Genomic DNA, 25,161 nt, shown 5'->3' with positions numbered 1-25,161 from the left:
ATTTCAACACATAGTCAGCAGGCTGCTGCAAGCCAAATTAGAGAAACTTCAAGATCCTTAAGATACACACAGACACACACCCCTCTGCATATCTACAAATTTGTCCATCATTTATTTACCCTTTGCCAAACAGAAGCCACCAGTTTTTAAATTTATTATTACTCCTACTTTGGCACACCAGGCATTTCAGAATAAATCCATTAACTAAGTAAGCAGACAGCATAACTACCAAGCCTTGTATATTCAAGTGACTCAAAATTCAAGGTACTGTCCGCAGGCATTTGAAGAATATATCACCGACATGTTAAATCGATCTTATGGGCCAAGCTGCTTGAAGGAAATTACAGCCTACAGTCAGTTATCTTGTACATGGAGAATATATGATTCTAGGTGAAAACAACAGGCTAAAGGTACAGCACAGATGATCATGAGTTCACCGTATCTTCCAATGGACTGCTACATATGAAAACAAGAGTTCCTACTGTTGCGTGTCCCCACCCCCCTTCATCTTATTCACCTCCTTCCCTTTCTCTGTTACTCCAAGTTGCAGAAATTCTTAACTGTTCTCCCAGCAAATGTACCTAAACATTCAAAAATACTTAAATGCACCCAATCTGCCCCAAATCTAAACCCCTCTCTTCCTCCTAGGATTTTGACAAGAACTACTGCTGAGAAACGTACACAAGTATCATTGCATCAATTACACTACAATTGCCCAAACAGTCTTTAACTGTGAGGATATACCTAAAATAATAAAAAGTTTAAATTCTGAAATACCGAGCACAAGCAGCCACCCATAAACAAAACCAAAACTGCCAGATCTGGGTCATAGGGTCAAAATGCCCGAGTGTTCTAGATTTGGAAGTACATCAAAATTCTTTTGCAAAACAATTACAGCAGACTGGGATTTGCATAACTGAAGTCATCACTTCTGATGTAACATACAATTTCTACTCATACTGGTGGATTTCTGCTGCAGTACCATGGTGGCTAAAAGCTTTAAGAAGTCATCTTGCAGTACAGGTTATTTTAAAAAACCAATCAAAACTCCAGGTCAGATATAAGCTTTCAAGAAACCAAGAGTGTGTCTGTAACTTGAGCTAACAAGCGTGGCTTTTCAAGATATATAATGGTAAGACTGATGCTTTCTGAATATCTAAAAACATCTTTTAAACTATTCAGAGCGTCTGGGGAAAAAAACCCTTCTTGCACACAAAAATAATTCCAACTGCCACAAAAAAGGCAGCTTAACAAAACAGGGGAAAAAAATTACATGAAACACTTCTTTCATTGAAAAAGCTTCTAGCAACCTAAGACTCTAAACATCTCTATGGTTTTAGATGTTCTTAGTGTGCAGGATATTTTAAGATGCAAATTAATACATCAGGCATCAAGAATTCTCTTAAGGAAATTATGAGTTAAAATGTTTCACTACTAAAAGACTGCAGATGGCTTAAGCAAGCTGTGTTTTTTCTTATGGAAGCACAATCTCCAAATTGAGTTTTGAACTCTTCTCATGACGGTTTACCATGTCAATCCATGCATGTCTACCCATGTGAACAAACACAAGAGAAGGTAACCAAACACAGTCCTTCCCCGTCAACCAAGACATCCTCAGCTGGATAAACTGCATTTATCACATGGCAGAAGGATATGCATTTTAGTCACACAAGAAATCAACAAACAGTTTCTCAAAACACCTTCATCCACAAATCCAATTCATGTCAATACATGTAAGGCTTCTCCAGACTGCAGGAGCGGCAGACACAAGCTACAGCCATTTGAATTGTCCTGAGAAGCCAAATTTAGCCTGCAGACTGGGCACCCCAATGCAATTTCTCCTGATTTTCTATCTGAACTGAACCTGTATAAAACCACTTCATGATACTGAATGCACCTAGTGCACCTGTCCTCAAAAAGACATTTCTGCCCTGTATAATGGGTACCTATGGGCTTACAGCTCCTTTGTCAAATAAAAATGAAATCAAGAAAAGGTAAAAAGTGGTCTGATTCTCATTGCCATTCTATACTCCCTCAGAAGCAAGGACAACAAAACCCCACAGGACTCTTTGGACAAACTTATTTACAGTAGGACTGTATCTAAGTATTTGGTTTAGAGTGGTGTGGCAGCAGCCTAAGGTTGAACCTATTGGACAGCCCTGGACAAGGTGCTGTCAGAGTGTCTTTGCTCAACATACGAGGAAGGGAACAACACATGGGCTCACAAACTTGTATGACAATTTCACACTTTTGCAATGACAACAGGTTTCTTCTTAAAAGAGCGTACCTTTAAGAAATGGGCGGGATCCAACAACAAGACTCCTATTTGCCTACACTACTGTCCACTAAGCTACAACACTTACATTATTGAGTTAATACCATTTTGCACTCAATGCCAACGTTTCAAAGTCAGTACAAACATTTGGATACAAAGTGGCTTTAAAGTATTACCGCCTACATCCTCTCTGAAAGCAACACCTTGGTATTCTAGGGAAGTCTAGATCTGAGACAGAAATTTAATACTTAAGGCTATGTGTTGGTCAGCAAACTGGCCAATTAATTCCTCCTTTTTGACCAGATGTGCTTCCCCTGGCTTCGAGGTTGCTCCAAGTGTGTTCCAGTAGCACACTATACACTTACCTTAGATTCAGCCATCTGCTGTATTTCTTAGCAATGAGCACCAACATGTACTTTACTCATTGGGGGAAAAGATTATGACCAAAAATGGAAGGAGCCAAGAGGAAATCACAAAAATTATTTGTTAACAGTACCTGCAGCAGTAACTGGACTTGGACTTCTGACTCTTTTTAAGAGGTCTACCTGTAAAAACAATCATTCAAAAAAATTTTTAGAAACATTTTCCACAGATAATTTATAGAACCTGCAATATTGGCCACTGAAAGTCCTACTGTTTCCAGTCAGTCAGCCTATAGTGTTTTGACACTTGCACGTGGCATTCTCAGTTTCATTATTCAATTGTTTTCTGACTCAACAGGACCAAATCTACCCTACTTGCTGATAAAGAAGAGGGTATTTTCATGACAGCCAAATAAAGGGAAATCTTGCAAGTTACACTACCATAAGCTTTGATGAAAAAATTATGTCTTCATTTAAAATAATGCATTAAGCAGATGTTTCATCTGTGTATGTACCACGTGGTAAGAATAATGCGACTATGCCATTTTATTTCAAAAAGGAAAGAAAGGGGGGCACTTCATGGCTGCTTGTAGACTTGTTGCCCAGCTCAGAGATTTTCATCAGGACAGCAGGAAAAACAGACAGATGGAAAAAAAAAATAAAATCAATGCATCTTTTCCCAAGACTGGTAACAGCAACACCGAGAAAACAGACCTGCAATCTACGCAAAGAACTGATACAAATACAGGGGATCGCATAACAAAAAAAGCCACTGGGAACCTTCACTATATTGAAAAAGCCATTAAAGTCTGCTATACTTGCAACTTCTGCTATGCTAACAGAAGCCTTTAAACTTTAGGCCCTTGGCTTTAAGACTAACCAAAAACTCTTAACTCAGACCCTATCAATGCCACTGTCTTTGTGCCACTGATGCACAGATCCAGGCTAAGGATGCCCAGTTCTACATCTGGAGCACTAGAGGTGTTTAAGTTTCCTGACTCAAGCACTATGTGAAACAAGAGTATATTCTCCATTTCCTTGGGAAAGAAGTGCTGAGTACAAGTAGCAGAAAAAAAGTCCTTTGTGAAACTAGTATGTTAACATCAACTGCAAGAAAAAAGCTCTTCAGTGCTAACTTCATACTGAAAAAAAACCACCCCACACAAAGCAGTAGTGCTTCCCTTCTTTCTTTTAATAGAGGCTACCTAGCTAAAGATACAGATGGAGACAGTTATACCTCTTTTTAACCAACTTCATAAACCTACCTAAAATGGAGTTCTTAAAAAAAGGCAAACTGCAGCTGGCTATATTGAAATAAGGCTGGCTGAAAGTTCTCAAGCCCAGTAAAACCACACAAAGGCATGTCACACAAAGGCATGTCAACAAACATGCCTCAAAAAGAAATAATTATATTCCAACATGCATTATTCTCTGCCACACAGATCTGCAGTCGGTCAACATGAACATACACACCCACATGTGCACTATCACTTAAACCTGGTGCTTGCATCCACAAGAAAAACCTGAAAAGCCACCAGTTCCAAAAGGTTTTTTGGAATCTATAGACCATGTAGCTATTGGTATTTTGACACAAGAATAAACCAAGAGTTCCAAGTTGCTATTTCTTACCTGAAAAAAATAAGTCTTCCTACAGGGAGCACAAGAAGTCAAAATAAACCTGTAGGGAAGCAAGGAACTTAAGTATGAAAATGATAAGGAACAAACTGAAAAAAAAAAAGAAAGCAGCAGACTTGTTCAACTGTTGACTGAACTATTACAAGCACTTCACAAGACTTCTCAATATGCTGCACCAGTAAGTCCAAAGTATATGCAGGTTTTATTTTTTCATCAATTTAAAAAAACCACTGCGTCCACACAATTAGGCAACCATCAAGAATGGAGTTTAAATACTGATGACAACGACTTGCAAGGGCTGACCAGTAAATCCTCCCCCCTGCCTCACGTACATTCTTTAGCTTGGCTCACAACACTGTTGCACAAATGCTCACATCTGCGCAGGATGGTGCCATATGGGCAGAAACTACCAGACAAGTGGCAGGACAGCTTTCCTACAGCAACAGTGTCAGCTCCTGTCAAGGTCTAACAAATTACAGGTACAGACAATACGGAGCTTCTGGAGGCACAGTTACAAATAAAACATGCAGTTACAGAGTATTTCTCATCCCCTACAATTACACTGGGGATTGCACCCATCTTTCCTGACCAAGGGGGAGAATTTAGGTCAATATCATTGCCTAAGTTATGCAGGAACTACAGGAACAAAAGAAAGCACTTCTGAGAATTTATCCAATTAAAGGTAAGAATTAATTACATGCTTCTTACATTTCAGTCAAGGCAGCACTGTTATGAGCAATTACTATTCTAGCCTCATTCCCAATCTGACCTTAATTAATTACTCTCGATTACAGGCAAACAGATTTTACTCTCAGACTGTTCAAGCAGAACTGTATTTCCATTCAGGAGAGATCAACAATGTTATCAGCAAGAATGTAAACTAAACTCTTCCACAGGCTGACTTAGGTCAAACAATTGAGCATTCATCTAAGCCACCTTCAATTCCAGAACCATTTAAAAAGTCACACAAAAATTAAACAGAACCATACTATGAGCAATCTTCACTGCAAGTCTCCTCACTTGTTTTTTTTTTGGAAACTGGCCCTATGAAAGGATCTCTGCTCATTATACAGAAAATTAAACGAACCCAGGTCAAAAGCATTTCTGTTACAGAGCTGCTCAGTTACAAGTTTCTGTACAGATACATACAAAAGGTTACTTCAAGTCATTAGCATTGTTTTTAACATTTGGTTTTATCCTCCTGCTGCGTACAATACCAAGTTCTGTACAAAGAAAGACAACATTTATTTTTATTCAGGTTAAGATTCATCGACGTTCAGCTATCCCTCCTACTTTCAAGCATTTTGGCTAGAAACAATAACCCGAGATCACAGGAACACCTCTGGTACTAGGAAAGTTTTCAGTAAGAAGATATAACTGTTTCCCAAAACTGTACTGACACCCTGCTTCAGTTAACCAAGCCCTATCAACAGCCACAGCCTGCATGTCCATGCCAAACCGCCTGGTACAACAATCCATTCCAGGGCCAATGAGCCCTGTCTGAACCTAGGCCTGTCAGGAAAAAGAATATGGTGCCTCCCCATCCTATGCATTAAAGCAGGTATGACACGAAGCAGCTTTCGGGTTAGTGCAACGATATACCGTTATTTCTGTTCCCTGAAGCCATCCTGAAGGGACAAAATGCAACGAGATGAGTCTGTGCTCCAGACTCTGTGGGACGCAGAAAGGCCTGAAGCCTCCAGCGGGCGAAACAGCCCACGGAAACCGCCCCGGGCCGCGGTGAACGCCCGCCTCACGCGAGGCTTCTGCCTGCTTCGCCACCCGGGACCGGCCCCGCACCGCTTCCTCCCGGCCGAAGGGCGAGGCGCCGACAACGGGACCGCGCCGCCGCTCGGGGCCCGCCAGGTGCCGCTCCCGGCCTGCGCCACCCCCACACCGCCGTCGCGCCCGCCCAACCCCGGCCGCCGCCAGCAGAGCCCCCGCGCTGCGGCCCGGGCTCCGGCCCCGGCGCCGCCGCAAGGTCACTCGGCCGCCCCCGCCGGCCGGGCCCTCGGCGCCTGCGCCCGGCCCGCACATACTCACCTGCCCGCGCCGGCCGCGCAGCTCCGCGGGCCGCCGGGCGCGGGCGGAGGCGCGGCGAGAGGGAGGGAAGGAGCGGGCGGCCGGCCGGCGGCGCGGACCGGCGCACGGCCCCAGCTCCCCGGCCTCGGCGCGCCAGGCCGCGGCGAGGCGGGTGCGGCCCCCGCTCGGCGCCCCGGGCCGGCAGCGCGGGAGGCGCCGCCCTGCCCGGCCCTTTGTGCGCGGGGACGCGTGCCAGTCGCGCCGCGCCCGCCCGGCCTCCCTCCCCTCGCCTCGCCGCGCCACGCCGCGGGCCCGCAGCGCGGGGCAGGTTAGGCGGCCCGGCCCGCCCGGGCGCCGCCGCGCTCTTACCGAGGGATCTGTACGAGAAAAAGGGCTAGAACGGAGCCGAATGGCCCCAGGCCCCCCTACGCACCGAGCCCGACGCCAGCGACCGCGCAGGGCCACAAAATGGCCGCCTCGATGCGGCGCCGCCAGGGAGGGGCGGGTGGGGCGGAGCTGGCCCGGCCTCCGCGCGGCCGTGGGGCGCGCTCTCCCTGCGGGGGGCGGGGTCCGCGCGCTCCGGGCGCGAGGCGGGCCAGGCCGGTACCTCGCCGGCGCTGCCGCCCTCCCGTGGCGCCACCGCCCGCCGCGTCCCAGCGGCGCCGCGGCGGAGCCGCCCGGGGTGCTCGGCGCGATGGGCCGGGGGCCGCTGCCCGGAGCTAGGCGGCGGTCTCGGGAGAGGCCCGCGGGGCAGGCTCTGGCGGAGCGCTCTACGGGCGGCAGCGGGCGGGGTGCCAGGGCAGCGGGAGCCCCCGCAGTGGCGGCACACGGGCCAGCACCGCGCAGGGTGGTGCTGCGCCCCCCCGGCCCGCGCCGCCGCCTGCTCGGCCTCCTGTTCGCCCACTCGCTCCCCTGCCCGGGCGTCCGTTGCACCGGGCTGCACAGAGAACCCCCCCGCGGGCCCTCGGCAGCGCCGGCCCCACAAGGACCTGGGCCGCCCTTTGCAGATACGCGGCTGTATACGGGCAAGTAATGTTTCCAATTTAATTTTTTTTTATTTTAGTTTATGCTAGGTTAAAGCCAAAACCAGACGGACACAGGGGAGCAAAAAAATCTTTGCAGGCTGAGGTTCTTAACGCCAAATGTTAGAGCATTTGTCACGGGGTGAATGAACGCTTCCAGTTCAGGTGGTTTTCCTGGGATAATCCATCATTTTCTGCTTAGACGCCACAGAACAGCAGATGCTTGTTGCCCGCCAGATTTCAGTATCAAAAGAGTAGCAGAAGCAGGGCTGGGGTGCTGCCAGGTCGCTGAGGAGGGCACAGCCCCCAGCGCAAGCACTTTTCTCCCCTCCCTGCTTCCCCATGAACAGCCAGGACTGCTGTCACTGCACACATCTGGCTGTTCCCCAACAGCAGCCTCAGCCCAGCGCCATGGACAGTCCAAAGGATGGCTTCAAGCAACTTGTGTGATAATGCTTCACTGGATGTGTACTGTGAATTTCTGGAAGCAGAGTGGCTTGCTGAAAACACGGCGACAGGAAAAAAATTGTGGCAGAAAGTGTAGTTCTCAGTTTGGTTTTATTTTTTTAACCTGGAAATCCCACATGGGATTTAACCTTGCAGCTTTCTAGAAGAAAAAGAAAAAACTGCAGAAGGAATCAAAGCAATTAGGAAGTTTTGAGGGAAATAGGTATTTATTGGCTTTTTATCAAAACAACAGCATAGTGTTTGTGTATTGGTTTTTTTTTGAGAGCGCTGTATTTCATTCAGGAGTTTAAATTCATAATTTAAAAATTAAAAAAACCACAGAATCTGAGCAGATCTGTCATGAGAAGGCACATGTCAGAAACCACTTTGTTCTCCACAGAAATGTCTTGCTAGAACCCACTGGTTTTGCAATGTAGGAAGTGATCCTTTGTTCTGCTGTTCCCACTGAGAGTGCACAGCTTTTGGCAGTCAAGGATGTGTCTGTGCCAGTTTGTGATGTTCCCCCCTGTGCACTGTCCAGGACTCCAGCGTCGGTATTTGATGTCAGCATCCATGGTTAACATTATCAGAAATCCTCAGACATTAGACATACCTGCCTGTTTTGGGTGACCACGGAGTGGCAGCCCTTCCCAGGGAATGCACTCCTGTGCTGGCGGCCACCATGAACACCAGTGCTGCCTCTGCCTCCTCTCGGCTGTGTCTCACACAGATCCTTGCCCCATCCAAGAGTTTCTGCTTGGCTCAGATGGATCAGTTGGGATCCAGTGTTTCCCCATGCATCAGGGAAAACATAAATGTGGACAAATTAAGCTTTGCAGCCCAGGAAGAATCTGCCTGCCTTCTCTGGAAAGCAATTGGGGTCTCGCCTGCAAAGCCTTTATTTATGTTCAGCGTAAGCAGTGCCATGAACACCACCTGGCTGGCTGTCAGGGAGTGGCAGGAGTCAGGTGCTGTGCTGAGGCACGTGAACTGGAGCCAAACTGGCAGTGGCACAGTGCAGGCCAGCGGTAAGTGAGAGCAGAGCACGCCCAGTGACAGTGACAAGCTGAGCATGCAAGTCCCACAGCAATGAGACAGGACTGAGGTCAAGGAAGGAAGCTGGTTGGTGGGTTGGGGTCAGGGTCCAGATCAGCACAGGAATGGCTGACCCAGCCTGGGCAGAGACCCAAGGTCAAGGGGCTGCTGTTAGGCAACGTTCCTGGGAAAGAGGAAGGAAGCTTCCAGTGAGGTGTCCTCCAGCTCTTTCCCTTCAAGGCCAGCTCTGCAACTGTGCTATCGAAGCCTTGAGTGCGGGCAGCCACTCTGCTGGCAATTCCCTTGCCTGCAGAGAGCCGGGCTTGTTGGCCAGCCTCTTGGTATCTCAACACAGACAATCAGGCACGTGGCAAGGGCAACACAGCTGGCCAGCTTTCTGCTTCCACTTTGGCACCAGAGGAACTGTGCTCAGAAAACACCTCTTGCATTGACTATAAAAGGAGGCCAACCCAGCACCAGCGACCGATCTGCAAGTCCAGCTCTGGCACTTGGCTGGAGTAGTCCCTTGTGGGAGACTCTCCCCTCCTCACTGACCAGCTGCCCAAGGGGCCAGCATGGCAGCTGGGAAGGGGCAGCTCTGTACACACAGGAGTTTATCTTCACCTGCACAAGGGCCTCTGCCAGCCACAGGCAGGGAGCCTCCACCTGCCTCTGCACAGCCCACCCAGGGTCACTGCCATCTGCACGACTGCAGCAGCTGGCTGCTCTGTTGCGCAGAGGTGGTGTGTTGTATAGTTCATCAGCCCTGGTGGGGATTAGGTGAGGGCCAGCACAGGTCAGGGGGATTTGTGGACTCGTCTGGGCATAGTCCCTGCCCTCTGCACCAAAGTATGTACAGCAGTCCAGGGATGAGTTGTCCATGTCCTGCTCTCCCCGCCATGCCTCACCATGCTCATACCAGCTCCTGCCAGAGCCTTACTGGAGGCCCCCACCAGTCTGGGTGACGTCCAGGCCTGGCCCCAAGGTACACATGACGGCAGGAGATAAGACTCACCAAGCCCATGTGCCCTTGTCACAACAGCACTCCGCATCTGGGCAGTTTCTACCTCAGGACAGTTTCTCACCTCTTCTTCACTGGCCAGAGCATCCAGAGAGGCTGAGAACTGGCTGCAGATCTCCAGGGAAGGATGTCCACCCTCAGCCTACGCCCTCGGTCAGGGCAGGCACAGCCCCATCCATGGCGCCATGTGAGCGAGACAGGCAAGCAAGCAGGCACTGCTGCATCCATGCACCGAGACTTCCGCCCCTGCCGATTCTGAGGCTGCAGCCCCCTCCGTCTCCTCCTCTTGGGGGCTGTCTGCCTGCGGGCAATAGAGACTCTGCTTCATAGGCCTTTCTGTGGTCCCTGGGGCCATAGGGTCTGGCTGTCCTGCATTCTTCTGAACAGTTATCCTGCCCTGAGAGTAGGGAGGTAGCACACACCACAGGGATGCTCCAGCCTTTTGTGCTGTACTGTTTGCAATTGCAGCACCTTCGTCTTCCCCAGCAGGCACCAAGGCTGGGTCATTTCAGGGGAAGCTGTACCTCACAGCTGGAACAATCCAATAGCTCACTGCCTTGAAAGAGGGGGCCCTGCTCCTCCTCCAAACCCTGCCGTCCACATCCCCCCCGCAACCCACTCGGTCTCACCTGTTGCTTGTGATCTGAATGAAGCAGCAGACCTGGCATAGACAGGATGGAGAAAATGGGGCCATGAGTGGAGACAAGCTGACGTAAGTCACTAGTTCTCCTTGGAGAATAGTAGTTTGTAAGACCAGCCCTGGGCTCGGGCTTGTGAATATCATCACAGATTTGGGCCCCGAATCCTGCCAGCCTCCAAGCCCAACTAGCTGAGGCTGCACAGTCCTCAAGTCCTCAGACACAAGCTCCCTTTACGGCACCAGTAAACACTAAATGCTTCAGACAAAGCAGGATGATTTTGACCGTGAGACAGGAGAAGCTCCAGGTAGAGAGGTAGAGGCCAGGGCAGTAGGAGCCCTTGGGAGATGCAGATTCAAACCTTTTTGGGCTGGGCAGAGTCTCCAGCTGATGCCTCTGTTTTGAAAGGAAAAGTCTGGCTGATGAGTGCCTCAGTACATCCCAAAAGTTTTCCTGCACAGCCACCTGGAAGCACCCAACTCCAGCGAGGTCTGTACATGGTCTACCTCACTCTGAACACCTGGGCTTTTCCCTGTCCTCTCTCAATTGTCTGAGATGGATCCCCAGCTGCCTGCACCCATGCCTAGTTCTCTCCACCATTAAAATGACTGACAAATGCAACAGGTCATCGGGAACCCTGAAAGCAGCAATGTTCAGCTGCTAAACCAGACTTCTCCATGGTTGTGCCACAGACAGTCAGTGGGTGTGCCACAGCCCAAGCCCTGCTCTGCAGAGCCCCAGCTCAGCTCCACCAGCCTGTCCTGCTAAACCCACCAGTGCTTTGCAGAGCTCAAGCCAAACCCACGCTGGGGCAGCGTCAGGACAGGGATCCTCCCGTCTCCGCCTCCCTCTAGTGCTGCAGGGCTCCTGGCCCAGGCCTGCCTGTTCCTCTGGTCTCTGTCTTCCCACAGGGCCAATTTAGTGCAAAGCTCGACATGAGGATTAGGCAAAAAAACTACATGAGAATTAGGCTAAAAACTGGCCTCCAACTGCCCTGGATTTGTGGGGAGGTGGCACAGCTTCTGAGTGCTTCTGGTGGGCCAGGAGGAGGGAGACTTCTCACATTTGCAAGAGGAGAAACTGCCAGAAGCTTCTCTGCCAGGAGGGGTGGCCTCCTGGTCACCATGTCCTGTAAAACAACAAGCAGTTGCCAAAGCTGAGCCCTACCTTCCTCCATCTCAAGCTGAACCTAGACAGGTCCAAAATTCACCTGTGATTCCCCAACAGCTGCCAACCTCTTCAGGAGCTGGAGTGGAGTGTGGAGGCACCTGAGGACATAGCACCTATCAGCTGCAACCAGCAACTGGGAGAATTGCTTTTACCATTTCTGTTTGCAGATTTCTAGGACACAATCGCAGAGATGGCAAAAGGCTCGCACCAGGCTCTGTGAAGAGAAGACAAAAAAACAGCGAGACACCCAGCAGCACCCGGAAGACCACCCACCACTGCAAGGGTGCCGGCCCCGTCAGGACACATTACACTTCCACTATCAGTGGCAAGTCTCCAGGCTGCAGGTGCCTCCTCCAGCACGGCTGAAGTGGCACAGCCAGCACTTGCACTGCAGCCCCACCGCAGTGTACAGCCAGTGCAAGTCTGGAGCACCAACACAGACTGCTCCCAGCTGCTCCTTGGAGCTAGGATGGAGAAAACATCAGAGAATCCTCCAGTCTGAACATAAAAATGTCCCGGGTAGGTCAGCCTGGCAGCCTGTCTAATCACATCTCCAACAGCAGACTACACAGGGGAAGCACGTGCGTGTGGGCACCTCCTGCAGTCCACTTGCAGCACCCACTGCTGCAAGGTAAGGGACATCAGCAGTGTCCCTCTCATCTTCTGACTGCCCATTTGTGGACCTATTGCCCACAAACTTCTCTGAAAGGCTCCAGAAGATCCAATGTAAACAAGTACTACCCTTTCTCTGGTTTAACCCATTCTTTTCCAAGTTTCATTGAGTGCCCCTTCGTAGCTGCCTAATTAAGAACAGCAGAACCAGCCCACGGTTTGGTTTCTAAGTGCTTACGTCACTGCCAATTCCCAAACATTACTCATGAATGCTAAAATCTGCAGCTCCAGGTGGACATGATCATGCTTCAGAAATTCACAAAAAAGACAAGAGACAACCATGCAGATTGTATTTATTATTATAACAGAGAAGAGGCTGCTTTACTGATTTGTATTTACAAATCTGTTGGCAAAGAAAATAATATCCAGTGTCATTTATTAGCCTATTTTACAGCCCTGGCAAGAAGCACTCATTTGCAATGGCAGCAAATGCCTATGGTTTGATTGACTGCTACCGCTAAGTGCAAGGAATAACCTAGATCACCTACGCAGTGGCTGGCTGCAGGTGAGGCACATGCATCTGCAGCCCAAAAAGGAGGGCAAACACCACACAGCTGCTCCAGCCCACGGCAGGGAAGGACACAGCATCCCAAGCCTGTTCAACAATTCAAACTTCAGTACAATGTGGCAGAGCTGGTAATGCTCTGTATCTACATTTCTGGGAAAGTAGCTCCACACCTGAAGTACAAATCGTTCAGTTCTTTAGAAGGCCAAACCAAGATGAATGGCTTCGAAGCACTGGGATGGCATGGGATGAGAGGGGATGGGTGGGTGAAACATTTTTGAAGGCATGTTTGACAGAGCCAATCCTGACATGGGAGCAAGAGTTAATGGGCCACTGGACCACAGAAGCATCTGGTACAAGGAGAGGAACCATGACCCCTGTTCACCTGGGCACAAACTGAACTACTGTGGAGTTCATCCAAGCAAACATGCGCCCTGGGAACCCCACTCATGCACATTAAGAGATCCAAGCAGCCAGCAGGCTTGGGGCACTCTCTGCATGTGGTGCCTTGTGCCCAAAATTTTGGTACAGATTCAGATGTCACTGCCAGGAAGGCTTGGGTCCCCACTGCAATCAAGAAAGGATGATCTCAGGTCCCCACTTTAAAGGGAAAGCGCTGCAGAAATGCAAATGCAACCTTGGATGCTACTGGCAGACTTAGCATTACATGAGTAATCCCAACATGCAGCTTTCAGCAGCAGCCCTGCCTCCAGCAGGGAAGACACTTCAAAGGAAGAGTACCACCAGGATGCCACAGAATTAGAATCTGCTGCTTGCTAAGGAACATGCAATAGAATCCAGAGGCTGCAGGGAAATCCAGGTGCTTCCTCTGAAAGACACTATCCTTGCTATGCCCTGCTTCTGGGGGCACACAGAAAGCCGCAGGGATTTACCAGCAGCAGTGAAAACGCTGAGCTGCCTACCTCACACCATCCCTATGCAGGCTCCATCACACCTCAGCCACTCAGACCTGACTCTTGCCATTCTCTTCCCTTCCTTCCCAACCCCTCTGCAACTCTGGTGGGAATTTGGTGGGAACAGGTGCCACAGTTGACTCCAGGTCAACAGTCTTACCTGCTGGGGGACCTTCCAGCTACCTTTAGACCTGGGCTGAACCAGGAAGGTGGTCAAAATTGGTATTCAGTTCCCTGGCAGCGCAGTCTGAGAGGGATGTGGTACCAGCAAGGGGGGGTGCCAGAGCTGTGGAGGCTGCTCTGAGCAGCTGAGATGCTATTCAGGAAAGCTGGTGTCAGCTCACACTGCCTGTAGCAGAAGGATGCTGCAAGACCGCTAGGGTTACCCCTCCAGAGGATATGGCCCTCATTAGGAGGATGCCAAAGAGATTGTTTATCTGATTGTTGTCAGGTTCCAGCATAGGTGTGTGCTGGTTTAGCTCAGCAAAGGGCTGGTCCCACACACTAACCATCTGTGTGTCTCTGAAGCTGCCTAAAGGAGAAAGCGAGGTAGATGCTATGTAGATCTGGCCTGCCAGGGCTCCCAGCTGTGGAATGTCTGCCTATCCAGCCACCAGTAGCAGAGGTTCAAACACCTCCACTCCCTGAGCTGCAATATGCTCCCACTGACCAGGGCAGTCCAAGGAACGACTCTGCCTCAGCGAACCCCCTGCACTTTCACACTCCTCTACCAACAGCATCATGGGGTGTCAGAACAATCCTCATGCCTCCAACCAACAGTCTGCAGAGGTGAACCAGGCTGGCTCCAGAGCAGTAGGATTATGCCCAGTAATAGGCAGCATCTCACCCATGACTAGCTCATGCTGCAACGCAGGAGTGATGTCCTCCGACCCAAAGCCAACTCTACCTCCAGAAGGGAGATGGAGAGTGTCAATGCATCAGGCAGAATTTCTCATCGACATCACAGCCCTTTCAATGAGCAACCAGTTCTGTGGCTCTGAGGAGGGCTGCCCCCCTCTGACTCACACTGGAAGGCCAGGAACCACTAAATCTGGCCTGGCATGTCCAAGGACTACCTGGTGCTGCTTGGAAGGCAGCCTGAGCCTTCCAAGAGTGTCTAGTCCTTGCCCTCCAGGTCATATGCTGGGAGATGCTCAGGGGCTAACCCAGGGTATGATAAACAACAAGGACAATGGAAGAAACCTAAGTGGAGGGGAGAATACTTTGGGCACTCAGCAACTCCCCAGAGCGGTGTTTTGGACTCCAGGGCCAGCAGCTCAAACCAGCCCTCTGATGAAGCTTGTGTCCAAGTGCACTATCAGCATGCGAAGAAAAGACATTTCTTTGCGTGTGTTCTCAAAGATAATGCGAGGGTCATCAGACTGGCAGCGCAGGCAATTGGGGGCCATCACCATGGCCAGGTTATTCACATCCATCTTCGTTCTGCCCACATTTGATGGCTGAGCAAAGATCTGCAGATAAGAAGATGACATTCAGCAGAAGCAGCAGAAAAGGGCAAGAGATTCCAAACACATGGCCTAAGAAGAGATGCAAGGAGAGCAGAGATGTGCCCTGCCTGAAGGTCAATACCCCAACGGCCACACATTCACAGAAGACCACCACTGTGCTCTGACATAGCCAGCAGTGTGGGAGCCTCAGCAGACAGGGAACAACTTGCTGATCTCAACCTCTGAGACTGGCCCCATGCTCTACAAGATCAGGAACATGGTTTATTTCTCCTATAAGGGACAAGGCCAGCAGACTGCCCTCCATCAATCCCACCTTAAATACACGTCAGAGATCCTAAAAACCTGCTGACTGCCCACCACAGCCTTCCCAGTAACCACGCCCCACGGGCTCCAGGCTCCTGTCTGGCAGCAGGGATGCAGGACTGTGGGGGCTGCCTACCTGCAGGAAGTGTATGAGGTAACACAGCACCAGCCTGTTGAGCTCCGGCAAAAGTTGCACTACAGCCACAGCAGCATCAGGGTTCTCGTAGTTGCTGATACACTCTTTGTAGAACTGCTGGGGGATCACAGGCTCCTCCAGCTCCCGATACCAAAGCTTGAGAAGAGAGGCTGGGCAGAAAGCAGGGTGCATGAGAACAGCTCTGGTGGCCTCCCCACCACCTTCAGAGGCAAAACTTGTCAGCAAGACTCAAGGTCTCAGGAAACAGAGGGCAGAGAAGGGATTCTGCACTCGTGCTGTTTCACCTTATTTCAGTCTTGGCTCTGAAATGCTCAGGCAGCCAAACTGGCCAGTTAGAGGGAAATGCTAGCTCTTACCTACCTGCTCCTCCAGGAAGCGGTTCTGAAGTTGCCTAAAGGAGAGGACAATGAGACCCTGGAGCTAGAGCACTGCTCCTAAATGACTCCAAGCTGCTCTGCATGCTGCTTAGCTTGCACAGCCTGACTGCGCCAGAGCCAGCTGGAGGCAAAGGTTCCCCCACTGCCCCCGGTGTTTTTCTATGGGCAGTATTTGGAAAGGCAGTGGAAATACACAGACTGAGAGCCCAGTTGGTGAAGACACCCTGTGTACGCATCCCCAAGCAGCAGCACACTTCCTGGGCGGCTCCTGTACCTTCCCCTCTGCACTGTACCCATGGCTGAGGCTGCAGCACACATGCCAGCCTCGTTCCCGTACCTGGGATGTTTGGATCACCAAGGCTGCTTGGGATTCTCCACTGATCCACCTGCAACTTCAATGCATTGACTTCATCTATGTCACCAGGTATCCTGCGAACAGAGATGCAGCAAAGATGCTTTAGAGAGCAAGCAGGGCAATGTGCCTGGCGTGGCAGCCGGTGGCTCTGAATCTGCTTCTGGGGCCCCAGGGAGAAGGGAACACACACCAGTGGTAGCTACAGAAGCAGATCCTCAAAGAACAGGTTGCCTGTTTTTAGACACAGCTTTAAAGTGAGGGGTAGAAGAAACACTTGTCTCCTTCCCACTAGCTCAGGCATCAACTATCGTTCTGTCCTCAGAAGTGATTATTTTCTGTAACTAGGCCTCTCTGCAGCATGTTCAGTCCAAAGATAAGAAGCATCTCTGACTAAACATACCAAGATATTAGAAACCCTTTCAAGGCAAAGTTGAATCTTTTGCTAGCTACTTTAAATCAAGTTTAGCTACCTAGCACAAATCTAAATTAAAAAAAAAAAAACAAACCCAAAACCCAAACAAAAAAACCCAACACCAAACCAGGATCCCCTACGTTCACCATACAGATTCTATGTGTCTCTCAGCTCCTCATGTCTGGTCCATCATCAAGGCTGATGTGCTGCATTTGATGAGTGGCTCTGCCAGGGACCCAAGAGCTTATCTCTTCCTCACAACTACCAGCATTGAAGTTGGTGAAAGTTCAGTGCCTTGCCCGTGTACATGCTCTCCTAAATAGTTCAAGTCACATCTATGCTGTCCCCTCTGTACTAATGTATGCAAATGGCTAATGCTACTTTAAGAGGTGATTCCTGAACATGGGAAAGGTGGTTTTTTTGTCCAATCTGTGTCAGAGTGCTATTCTCAGGGAAGAGGAAGCATGTGGAGGCCAGTATTTGCTTGGTTTTGAGAACTGACATGTGGGTGGCTCAAAAATAATACAGTGCCCAAAAGCTCACCTGAAAATCCCTTCCGTCTGTTCTCCTCCCAGAGCCAGGACCTGCTGTGATAGCTGCGTCTGCACCCAGGGCAGCTTGTTACCCGGGTACATGTCCTGCTGCCGTAGCATGATTTCCTCCAGGGAGCTGCCGAAGAGTGATGGAGTCACGATGGCATTCCTGGCATGTGTTATCTCTTCCACTGTTGGTTTACGGAGGCCCTGAGGACAGAGGAGAGCTCAGTGCACCTGTGGCACAGCCAGCCCACAGAGAAACAGTGACCTAGGGACAGTGGTTGTGAGTGGCCAGGATGGAGAGGACCACCCATGTATGTGGACACCTTTCTGGCCTCCTGGCAGCATGGTTCTCTCTCTGCAGCCTCTACCTCCTAAAATCAGGGGAGGGTCAACTCATCAGGCCCAAGAGGAGTGGAGAAGCTGCTGCCTGTTGGCAGAATACTGTTCTGGAGAGTTTGGGCTGTCTCTGCAGGGATTCTGTTGCTGTTTTGCACACTGCACAACTCCAGCTGTAGCTCTACCTGCTGGCGTGGCAGGTGGAAGAATGGAGCCCAGCCTGCCCCTGGCCATAGTGAGGTCAGCACATGTACGCCAGCCCAGCACTGGGTGACCACTTGCCGACAGCTGAAAAACAGCCCTTTGGAGAAGGGAATTCCAGGTATGTCCAACTCCAGGGAAAGCTTTGTTCTTAGAGGTGCAAAAGCTCGCTAGAAAGCCGATGCTGGGGCCTGTTGCTTCTGAAAGACACTGACACTCGAAAGGGGCTTTGAATCTCTCCTGGCAGAGATTCAGAGAAATGCAGAGTGCTGCCAGCGGGGCACCAGGCTGCCCACGGCAGTGGCTACTTGGCAATGACTCTGCATCCAAGCAAGAGACGCAACAGGGCCAAGCTCCCACCAGCCCCTTGGAGAGCGGCAGCTGCCAGGGCCGCAGCTGCGTGCAATGAGTGTCCAGAGGTTTCCCGTCCCATCCCTGCAGGGATGCCAGGGGCCTTCACCCCTCCTGAGGTATTTTAGCTATCTGCTTGCTGTACATGGAATCGAGATGGCAGGGAGGCCTCAGAGGGATTTGCAGAAATAAAAGATGACCGGATCTGGCTTGAAGACCCAGGATGAGGTCTAGGACAGGCTGAGACCACCTGCCAGCTTTCACAGCTCCATGCAGAGGAAAAGGGAAGAGGGGGTTTTCCAGATAATGCAGAGCACCGAGGCTCCCCTCCATGCCAGCCACCTCCACTGTGTGATTTTCTGAAGTGGGAACTCTGCAGTAAATCAGCTGCAAGACCTGGCCCATCCAAGCTCTCAATGGCAGAGAGAGATTCTTCCCTCACCTGAAGAAACCAAATGATGGGCATCCCCTGCACCAACAGCTCCTCTTACCCTGGAAACAAGTAAACATCAGGTTTGTCCCCCACGTCCCCAAGGCCAGGAAGCACACAGCCACGCAGCTGCCAGCGTGGCCTGCGTTGCTGTCTGCCAGGATGGTGGGACCTGGGCAGCAACCTTCTCCCACAGGTTCATGGAGAGATAAGCCCTGAGCAAGCCTCCACCGCTCACTCTATCTGCCATTCCCATCACTGAATCAGTGGTGAATTCCCAGAGCCACAGGACTGACTGCTCTGGGGTCTGGGAAGCAGACTGCCACACAGTCCACAGGCCCTGGAGCTGGGGCAGCTGCTCACCTTTTTGCCTCCGGTGACAGCTACTTTCTGGAGCTTCCGGTAGCAGTATTTAGCATAGGTGCTGATGGGCAGGCCTGGTGGGAAGGAGAAACAAGTGGTCAGCCCACAGCACTGCGCACCCACCACACCAGAGCCCTTCAGAGAGCACCAGTGCAGCAGTTCAGCATAAACAGCCACCCCTTTCTGCACAGCCTGTTGTGCGGGCAGGGCAGAGATTGTCAAAACCTCACACCAAATGCCCTGCAGTCCCATGGCAGGCAGCATCAGTGCAAGCTGGTGCTTAGGGTTGGAGGGATTAGTCTTCTAAGTCAAGGCTCACAGCTCTGCACCTCCCAGCCCCGCTCCTGCAGATCTCCACCTCTTGCACTGGCAGCCTGACCCTGTCCTGACTCAATGCAAGGCACATGCTCGACACTCACAGCCCGGGCGTGCATGCAAAAGCGAGTTCTTGCTCCCAGCATCATGGCTGGAGTTACATGGCTCCCAGACACAGGGCTGGGTATTTACATATTGCCACATCTCAGCTAAGGAGCATGCAGAGCCAGCCTCCTGCCAGGAAAGATTTCAAAGCATTTTAAACAAATTGCTTATGATTCAAGAACTGCAGTCCTGGGCTAGTGAAAGAGACAGCAGCACAGAAAGGTGTGTGGGGCTGAAGAGGCAGCACCAGCAGTGAGCTCAGGATGCAAGGCAAGGCGTGGGGAGATGGCAGGGTCTCTCTCGTCTTCTCAAAGCCTTGCAGACTTCCTCACACTTCTGCCTGCAGCCTCCTAACCTTCTACTGTGAGGCTTGGGCATGCTCTGCAATATGATGAAAATCAGACACAACAGAACTTGGGAACTTTACTGCAAAAGCTGCAGCCCTCTGCAAGAATGGCTGCTCCGGTTGCGTTTGGTTCAGTGAACTCTGAGGATGAGCAGAGCCAGGATTCACAGAGCTAATCCCCCTGTGACACCAAGAGAAATGTTTGCACCGATTGCTGGGAGAGTTTTCCCAAAACCATTGGCCTTTTGTTCTTTTTTGAGTCAAGTCCAAATTACTTGCTGAAAGCAGTGAATAGATCTGCCTTATTTGATTCCCTGCCAGGCTCAAAGCTTGCAGCAGAGTTCAAAATACTTGTGGCTTTTAAAAATCTACATTCCGGTCAGATGCTGTGTGTTTCAGATCAGCCTTTCACACACCCTACAGCTTAGGTAAGCTGGTCAGGAGCCTGGAGTTCTTCAAATCCTCTCAATGCACAGGGAGGACAAGCTCTTCCCAAGCAGAACTACAAGTCACAAAGGTGACAGATGTGCTTTACCTGTTCTCCTCTCATCCTGCAGACAAACCACAGTCCTTGGCTCCCCACAACGGAACAAGCACCCCCACTTCAATCAATCTGCTTGACAGCTGGAGCGAGGCCTCTCCGTAACAGTGGAGCAATGCCAAAGGAGGTACAACAGCATCCCCCACTCCCGCAGACAATGGGAACGAAAGTTAGTTTTAAGAATTTCTCTCTTGGGAACATCTAAAGCAAAATATTCCCCGTATGCAAAAATCCTGCTAATCCCAGGCATTATTTATACTGGAAATGTTTAAGGATTAAAGAAAACAAAACCAGTCAGCTGCTTGGTGATGCTTCCCTATTCCAGGTTAAGGCTTCTGTTGTTAAAATGCGCAGACACACCTACACGCCCCACTGCAAAGTGGCATCCACTTCACAAAGGAGGGAATGGGGAAAAGACTGGACTGTGGCTCTGCATCACAACAATTACGCAGGAAGCAGCACATTCAAAACTAGTAATAGGAAATGCTTTTTCACACTGTAATTAGACCATGAAACTCATAATCACCCTAAGAGTTTAACGAGGTTTGCGAAGAAATTGGTTGCATTGAAGAGCCTGCACGGCTGATGCATGGGCAACAGCCAGACATGTTTGCCTGAAGCCTGTTTTGTACTTTCCCAGAAAGTTCTCTGATCCTGGGAAACACCTAAAACCTGCATCATGCACAGTCTGCAGCGAGGCATCCTGCTCCCAGCGACAACCAAGCTGTAGCCTCCGACCCACGCTGGGGCCATGCGTGGAGCTGACCAAATTTCAGGCAAATAAACTGAAAACTAAACTTGCCCCATATGCAAGGGGCTGGACTGATTACTGCCCATGGACCTGAATCACCAAAAAAGTAGAAGGAGCCCTGAGGAATGGGGTGACTGGCACACTGCCACAGCGGGCAAAGAACAAATGGCTCCCACAGGGGCTCACACCTTAAACGCACAGCGTGCAGCCTCCCTGCTATGCAGTGGAAGTCACCTGCCCGAGCACCAGCGCTCCCGGCTCCCAGGGCACATGCCGAGTGAGATGGGTGAAGGAGATGTGGAGAAGCTGGGAGGCAACCAGTGAGCTGCAGAGAGAAACACGAGGGAGAGGCAGAATTTAGCTTTAGCCTCCACTCTTCGAAACCAGCGACCGAGTCAACCATCTGGCTGCTTTTAAAATGCTCAGCTAGAGACTGGCTCCTGGCATTTAGCTTACTGTGCATTGTCAGTTCTCCTAAGAAGTGGGCCAGGTACTCCCTCTGCTCCTCAGCTCACACCCTTTGGTGCAGGAACGAGCAGCTCTGCCTACATGGGTTGGAAAGGGCTAATACTAAAGGCAATTCCACTTCTCTGAGCACATCATGGATCTGTGAAATCCAAGTTGACCTGTTATTTCCTGTGGTACCACAGTAGCCCCAGGAGCTTGGGAACAGAAGACTACTAAAAAACCACACAGTGAAAAATAGTTTGCAAAGGAAAATATTTTTCCATATGCTGGCCTAGAAACACATGTGAAGAGCTTCTTAAAGAACCTCTCCTTTTATAACAAGTTAAAATCCAGGCAGGGCACATGCAAGAACATACTGGAACACTCTCCTGCCAAAAAATGCCTTAAAAAATGCAGCAAACAATGTGGATTCAGGACCTAGCCACGGGACACATACTTCAGTACAGCTGTAGCTGCCGTCTCGGTATTTCTCAGATCTAACGTGGCCTCTCACTGGCATCAGCCTGGCATAGTGCAGGCTCTCAGACTGGGGGCCCATCTTGCTGTGCTCTTTCCCACAGGGGTAGGCACCTCCTGAACAGCTCAGCTGGGCTTTGCACCAGTGCCGCTCTCCTGGCTTTGATCTGCCCAAGCATCCCCATTTTACTGCACTGGTTTGGCCCCTCTTCCTACACCACCAGTGCATTCTTCTCCATCCCAAATTCTGCTCCATCACCACTCCCTATGTGGGAAATGCTGTGCTTTGTCAGCCTGAAGGGCCTTATGAGTCACCAGCCTGCATCTGCCACCAGGAGGATAAGAAACAGAAATAATGTTTCAAAAATTAATATTGCCTTGTGAAAATCTCCTGGCTAACAGCAGGTGGGAGATACCCCGAGGCAGTGCTGCACCTGGACCATTAACTATCAACTGACAGACCTCCCTTCTTTGAATTGTCCCATTTCCTCCTAAACCTGTTTATGCTCCTAATTTGCACAACAGCTTGCTTTGCTGACTCTTAATGATTTATTTTGTGCTTCAGGACAGAGCGCTCTTAAGCCTGCTGCCCACAACAAAACGGGGCAGTTTCCTGTTTTGCTGAGATAAATGACGAGAAATTTTCTTCATCTTGCTTTCCCCACAGATGACCTGCCATTTGTTTCAACCCACTGACCTTCTCCCCCTCTTCTCTCCTCCAGGTCGAGCTCCTGTGAGGCTTCCCCTACCACATCCATCAGCCCTGGAGAGACCACTGTGCGGAGCGGGCGCAGTATGACTACAGCCAAGTGTTAATTTGCTCTCTGTCTCTTTTCTACAAGCTTCTAACCCTGTTTTCTAACTGCTTCCCAGCACCATGTATACATTTCTGGAAATTCATATATGGGCTGCAAAATGTCTTTTTTTCCTTGAATCAGCTACGTAGCAGCCTGATGCTGCATGTGCAGTTAGGGACATCTCCCCCATGTCCAATACTTTGCTTTTGTTGACACAACGTTCTCTGCTGCTTGATTGCTCAGTTACTCACCCTTGCAAGATCCCTCTGCACCTTTAGTTTTTATAATCCTGAATAGTTTTGTACCAACACTGAGCTGCCAGCTCATTATTTGCTTCCTCGTATAGACCCATAGCCCTGCTTACATTCCTGGAGGATCAACAGACAATCCTCCTTCTGAAAACACATCATTTATTTCTACCTGCTATTCTTCTGCCTTTCAGTGGGTTATTGATCCATGGAAAGATCTCGCACCACCTTCACATTTCATTTACTTGCAGAGAATTACACTAGAAAACAAAGATTAAGCATGGGAAACTTCAAAATTATTTCTTTGGGTGCATGTCAGATGGTAAATGTTTACTCACGCAAGTGTTTTTTTACAAGCCTCTGCACTTAAGGATGTCTCTGTGTGTCTGCTAAATTACTGCTACAGCCATAAACATCCAAGTATTTCAGAGCTAATAATGAACTTCTCACAACAGCTCTGCAACGTCAGAGAGCTGCATCCTACTCACCCCTCACACATCTGGCAAGCGGGGCTGCTGGAGCAGATATAGGTATCCCGAGGGAAAGCTGGACGGTTCCTGCCAGCTGCAGAAAGAACCTGGCATGCTCCTGCAGGACCTCCCCTTACTTCAGGTGCAGCTCTGAGGTCAGGCCCCAGAAAAAACCCTCAGTGTTATCGGTCACTTGTGAAAAAGCTGGTTTAAGTGACCTGCTAGCCCTCCTGCCTCCTTTGCTGTGCCCCTTGCCATCTTTGCAGAAGCCAGCAGGAGCCTGCAAACCAGCTCATTTATTCTAAAGCCCACATTCACTGCCAGTTCACTGTCTTCTGTGTGCCAGAAAGCAGACACAGTCCAAGAAAGGGAACAGTGTGTGACCTGTCACCAGAGCCCCAGCCGAGGCCACACAGGCACTTCTGACTTTCGTTCTGGAAACTTTATGAAGTTATCGTGGTGCACTTTCATATACCTATACATAATTAATTTAAAACTTACTTTTAGGTAAAAACTACCTCTGTCTTCCTAAGCACAACTCCAGCACATGCAATACAGACAAGCAATTGCACAAAAGAACCTGCTCAGCCCACAGACAGAGCATGCCCTGCACAGAGCAATCTCCAGGGAGTTGTCCCATAAAGAGCTCAAAGTCCCTGTAAGTACATGCAAAATGACTTTTCAAAGGCTCAGAATGAGCTGAACTCTCCTGGGCCTGAACAAGAAAGCAAAAAGACATAACCCTATCACAAATATAATCCCTCTGTGCAATTTCAGGTCTCTGCTCTGAATGCCACTGGAGACAGAGAAGCAAAAGACACTTTTATTGGAGGGGCTGCAACCAAAGGGCCTCCTCAGTCACTTCCCAGGCTTGCAGCTGCCTCAGAGGAGCAGTGACACAAGGAAGGCACTGCAGGACAGCAAAGCTGTAGTGTCCGTGTTTCACACACCTGCCTGCTGGCATCAGGTAAGGGTAAGCAATGCAGGAAGCTGGACTCCAGCTCTCCCAGATTAAAAACACCAAGGCCACATGATGTAAACTGCTGCTTGACATGAATTCACAGGGTTGGCTCAAGCTTCCTGAAAGCAATATTAAAAAAAAAATTGAATGGACTTTGTCTAGCAAGACTTTAGCCAGATAAAGTCTTATTCTGCAGCCAGCAGTTAAAACCTGAGGCTGGAGGAATATGTGAGCTCTTGTTCATTCAGCAGAGATGCTATTGCAAGCCCTGGACTGCAGAGTCCAGGAAGTGTGGACATGGGGAAGCCAATACCGGACAGAAAAAGGCAGTATTCTTTGCCAGATATCAGTGTCCTCCCTGAAGGTCCTCAGGCTGGGTGGTGATTTACACAATCCACCACTACAAGTGAGACATGTTCTTTTCAGCGGGCTGGCTTGTATGGCTTTTAGCACTGTAACATGCTATAGGAAACTCCATGGCATACACAGACCAGTTGAATTACAGTTCCAGGTCTGCATTCAAATTAAAATCCCTTTTCTCACACAATTGTGAGTGAAAGGGGTCCTCCCCTGCTACCACACTGCTACCTGTCCCATGTGCTGCCCAGCTACCACTCATACTGCTCACCTATGCCCTGGTCAAACCTCTCACACCAGCTACCTGCAGTAAAGTTTCCCAAATCTAAGTATAT

The 25,161-nt window shown here is 50.0% G+C and overlaps 2 protein-coding genes and 1 long non-coding RNA gene across 5 annotated transcripts in view; 1 reads left to right on the top strand and 2 right to left on the bottom strand.

Annotated features, from left to right (window-relative positions):
* The window catches only part of PHF20 (PHD finger protein 20), a 71,934-nt gene extending 65,136 nt beyond the window's left edge, over positions 1–6,798 (bottom strand). For 2 of the 3 annotated variants that reach the window (XM_056354241.1, XM_056354244.1), the window contains exons 1-3: positions 6,664–6,798; positions 4,267–4,315; positions 2,772–2,820 (exon numbers count right to left, since the gene is read on the bottom strand). The gene's annotated coding sequence lies outside the window, so the exon portion shown is untranslated. Of the gene's footprint in view, positions 1–2,771; positions 2,821–4,266; positions 4,316–6,315; positions 6,402–6,663 lie in introns of those variants that run through there. The other variant, XM_056354243.1, reaches the window with a different exon arrangement.
* A 5,774-nt stretch (positions 6,799–12,572) lies between these two features.
* Positions 12,573–25,161, bottom strand: part of LOC130156078 (rho GTPase-activating protein 39-like) — a 56,612-nt gene continuing 44,023 nt past the window's right edge. The window contains 5 exon segments of the mRNA XM_056354240.1: positions 12,573–15,190; positions 15,627–15,796; positions 16,362–16,453; positions 17,335–17,534; positions 19,012–19,085. Coding sequence (XP_056210215.1) covers positions 14,996–15,190; positions 15,627–15,796; positions 16,362–16,453; positions 17,335–17,534; positions 19,012–19,085 — 731 coding nt within the window. The 3' untranslated portion in view covers positions 12,573–14,995.
* Positions 20,314–24,407, top strand: LOC130156089 (uncharacterized). The gene is made up of 3 exons (XR_008824316.1): positions 20,314–20,445; positions 22,716–22,786; positions 24,286–24,407. It is a non-coding gene; the product is annotated as an uncharacterized LOC130156089 (long non-coding RNA).

Source organism: Falco biarmicus, chromosome 10 (assembly GCF_023638135.1).
Source record: "Falco biarmicus isolate bFalBia1 chromosome 10, bFalBia1.pri, whole genome shotgun sequence".
In the NCBI taxonomy this organism is placed as follows: domain Eukaryota; kingdom Metazoa; phylum Chordata; class Aves; order Falconiformes; family Falconidae; genus Falco; species Falco biarmicus.
The sequence above is the reverse complement of the archived record's forward strand: the minus strand, read 5'-3'. Positions and strand labels throughout refer to the sequence as shown.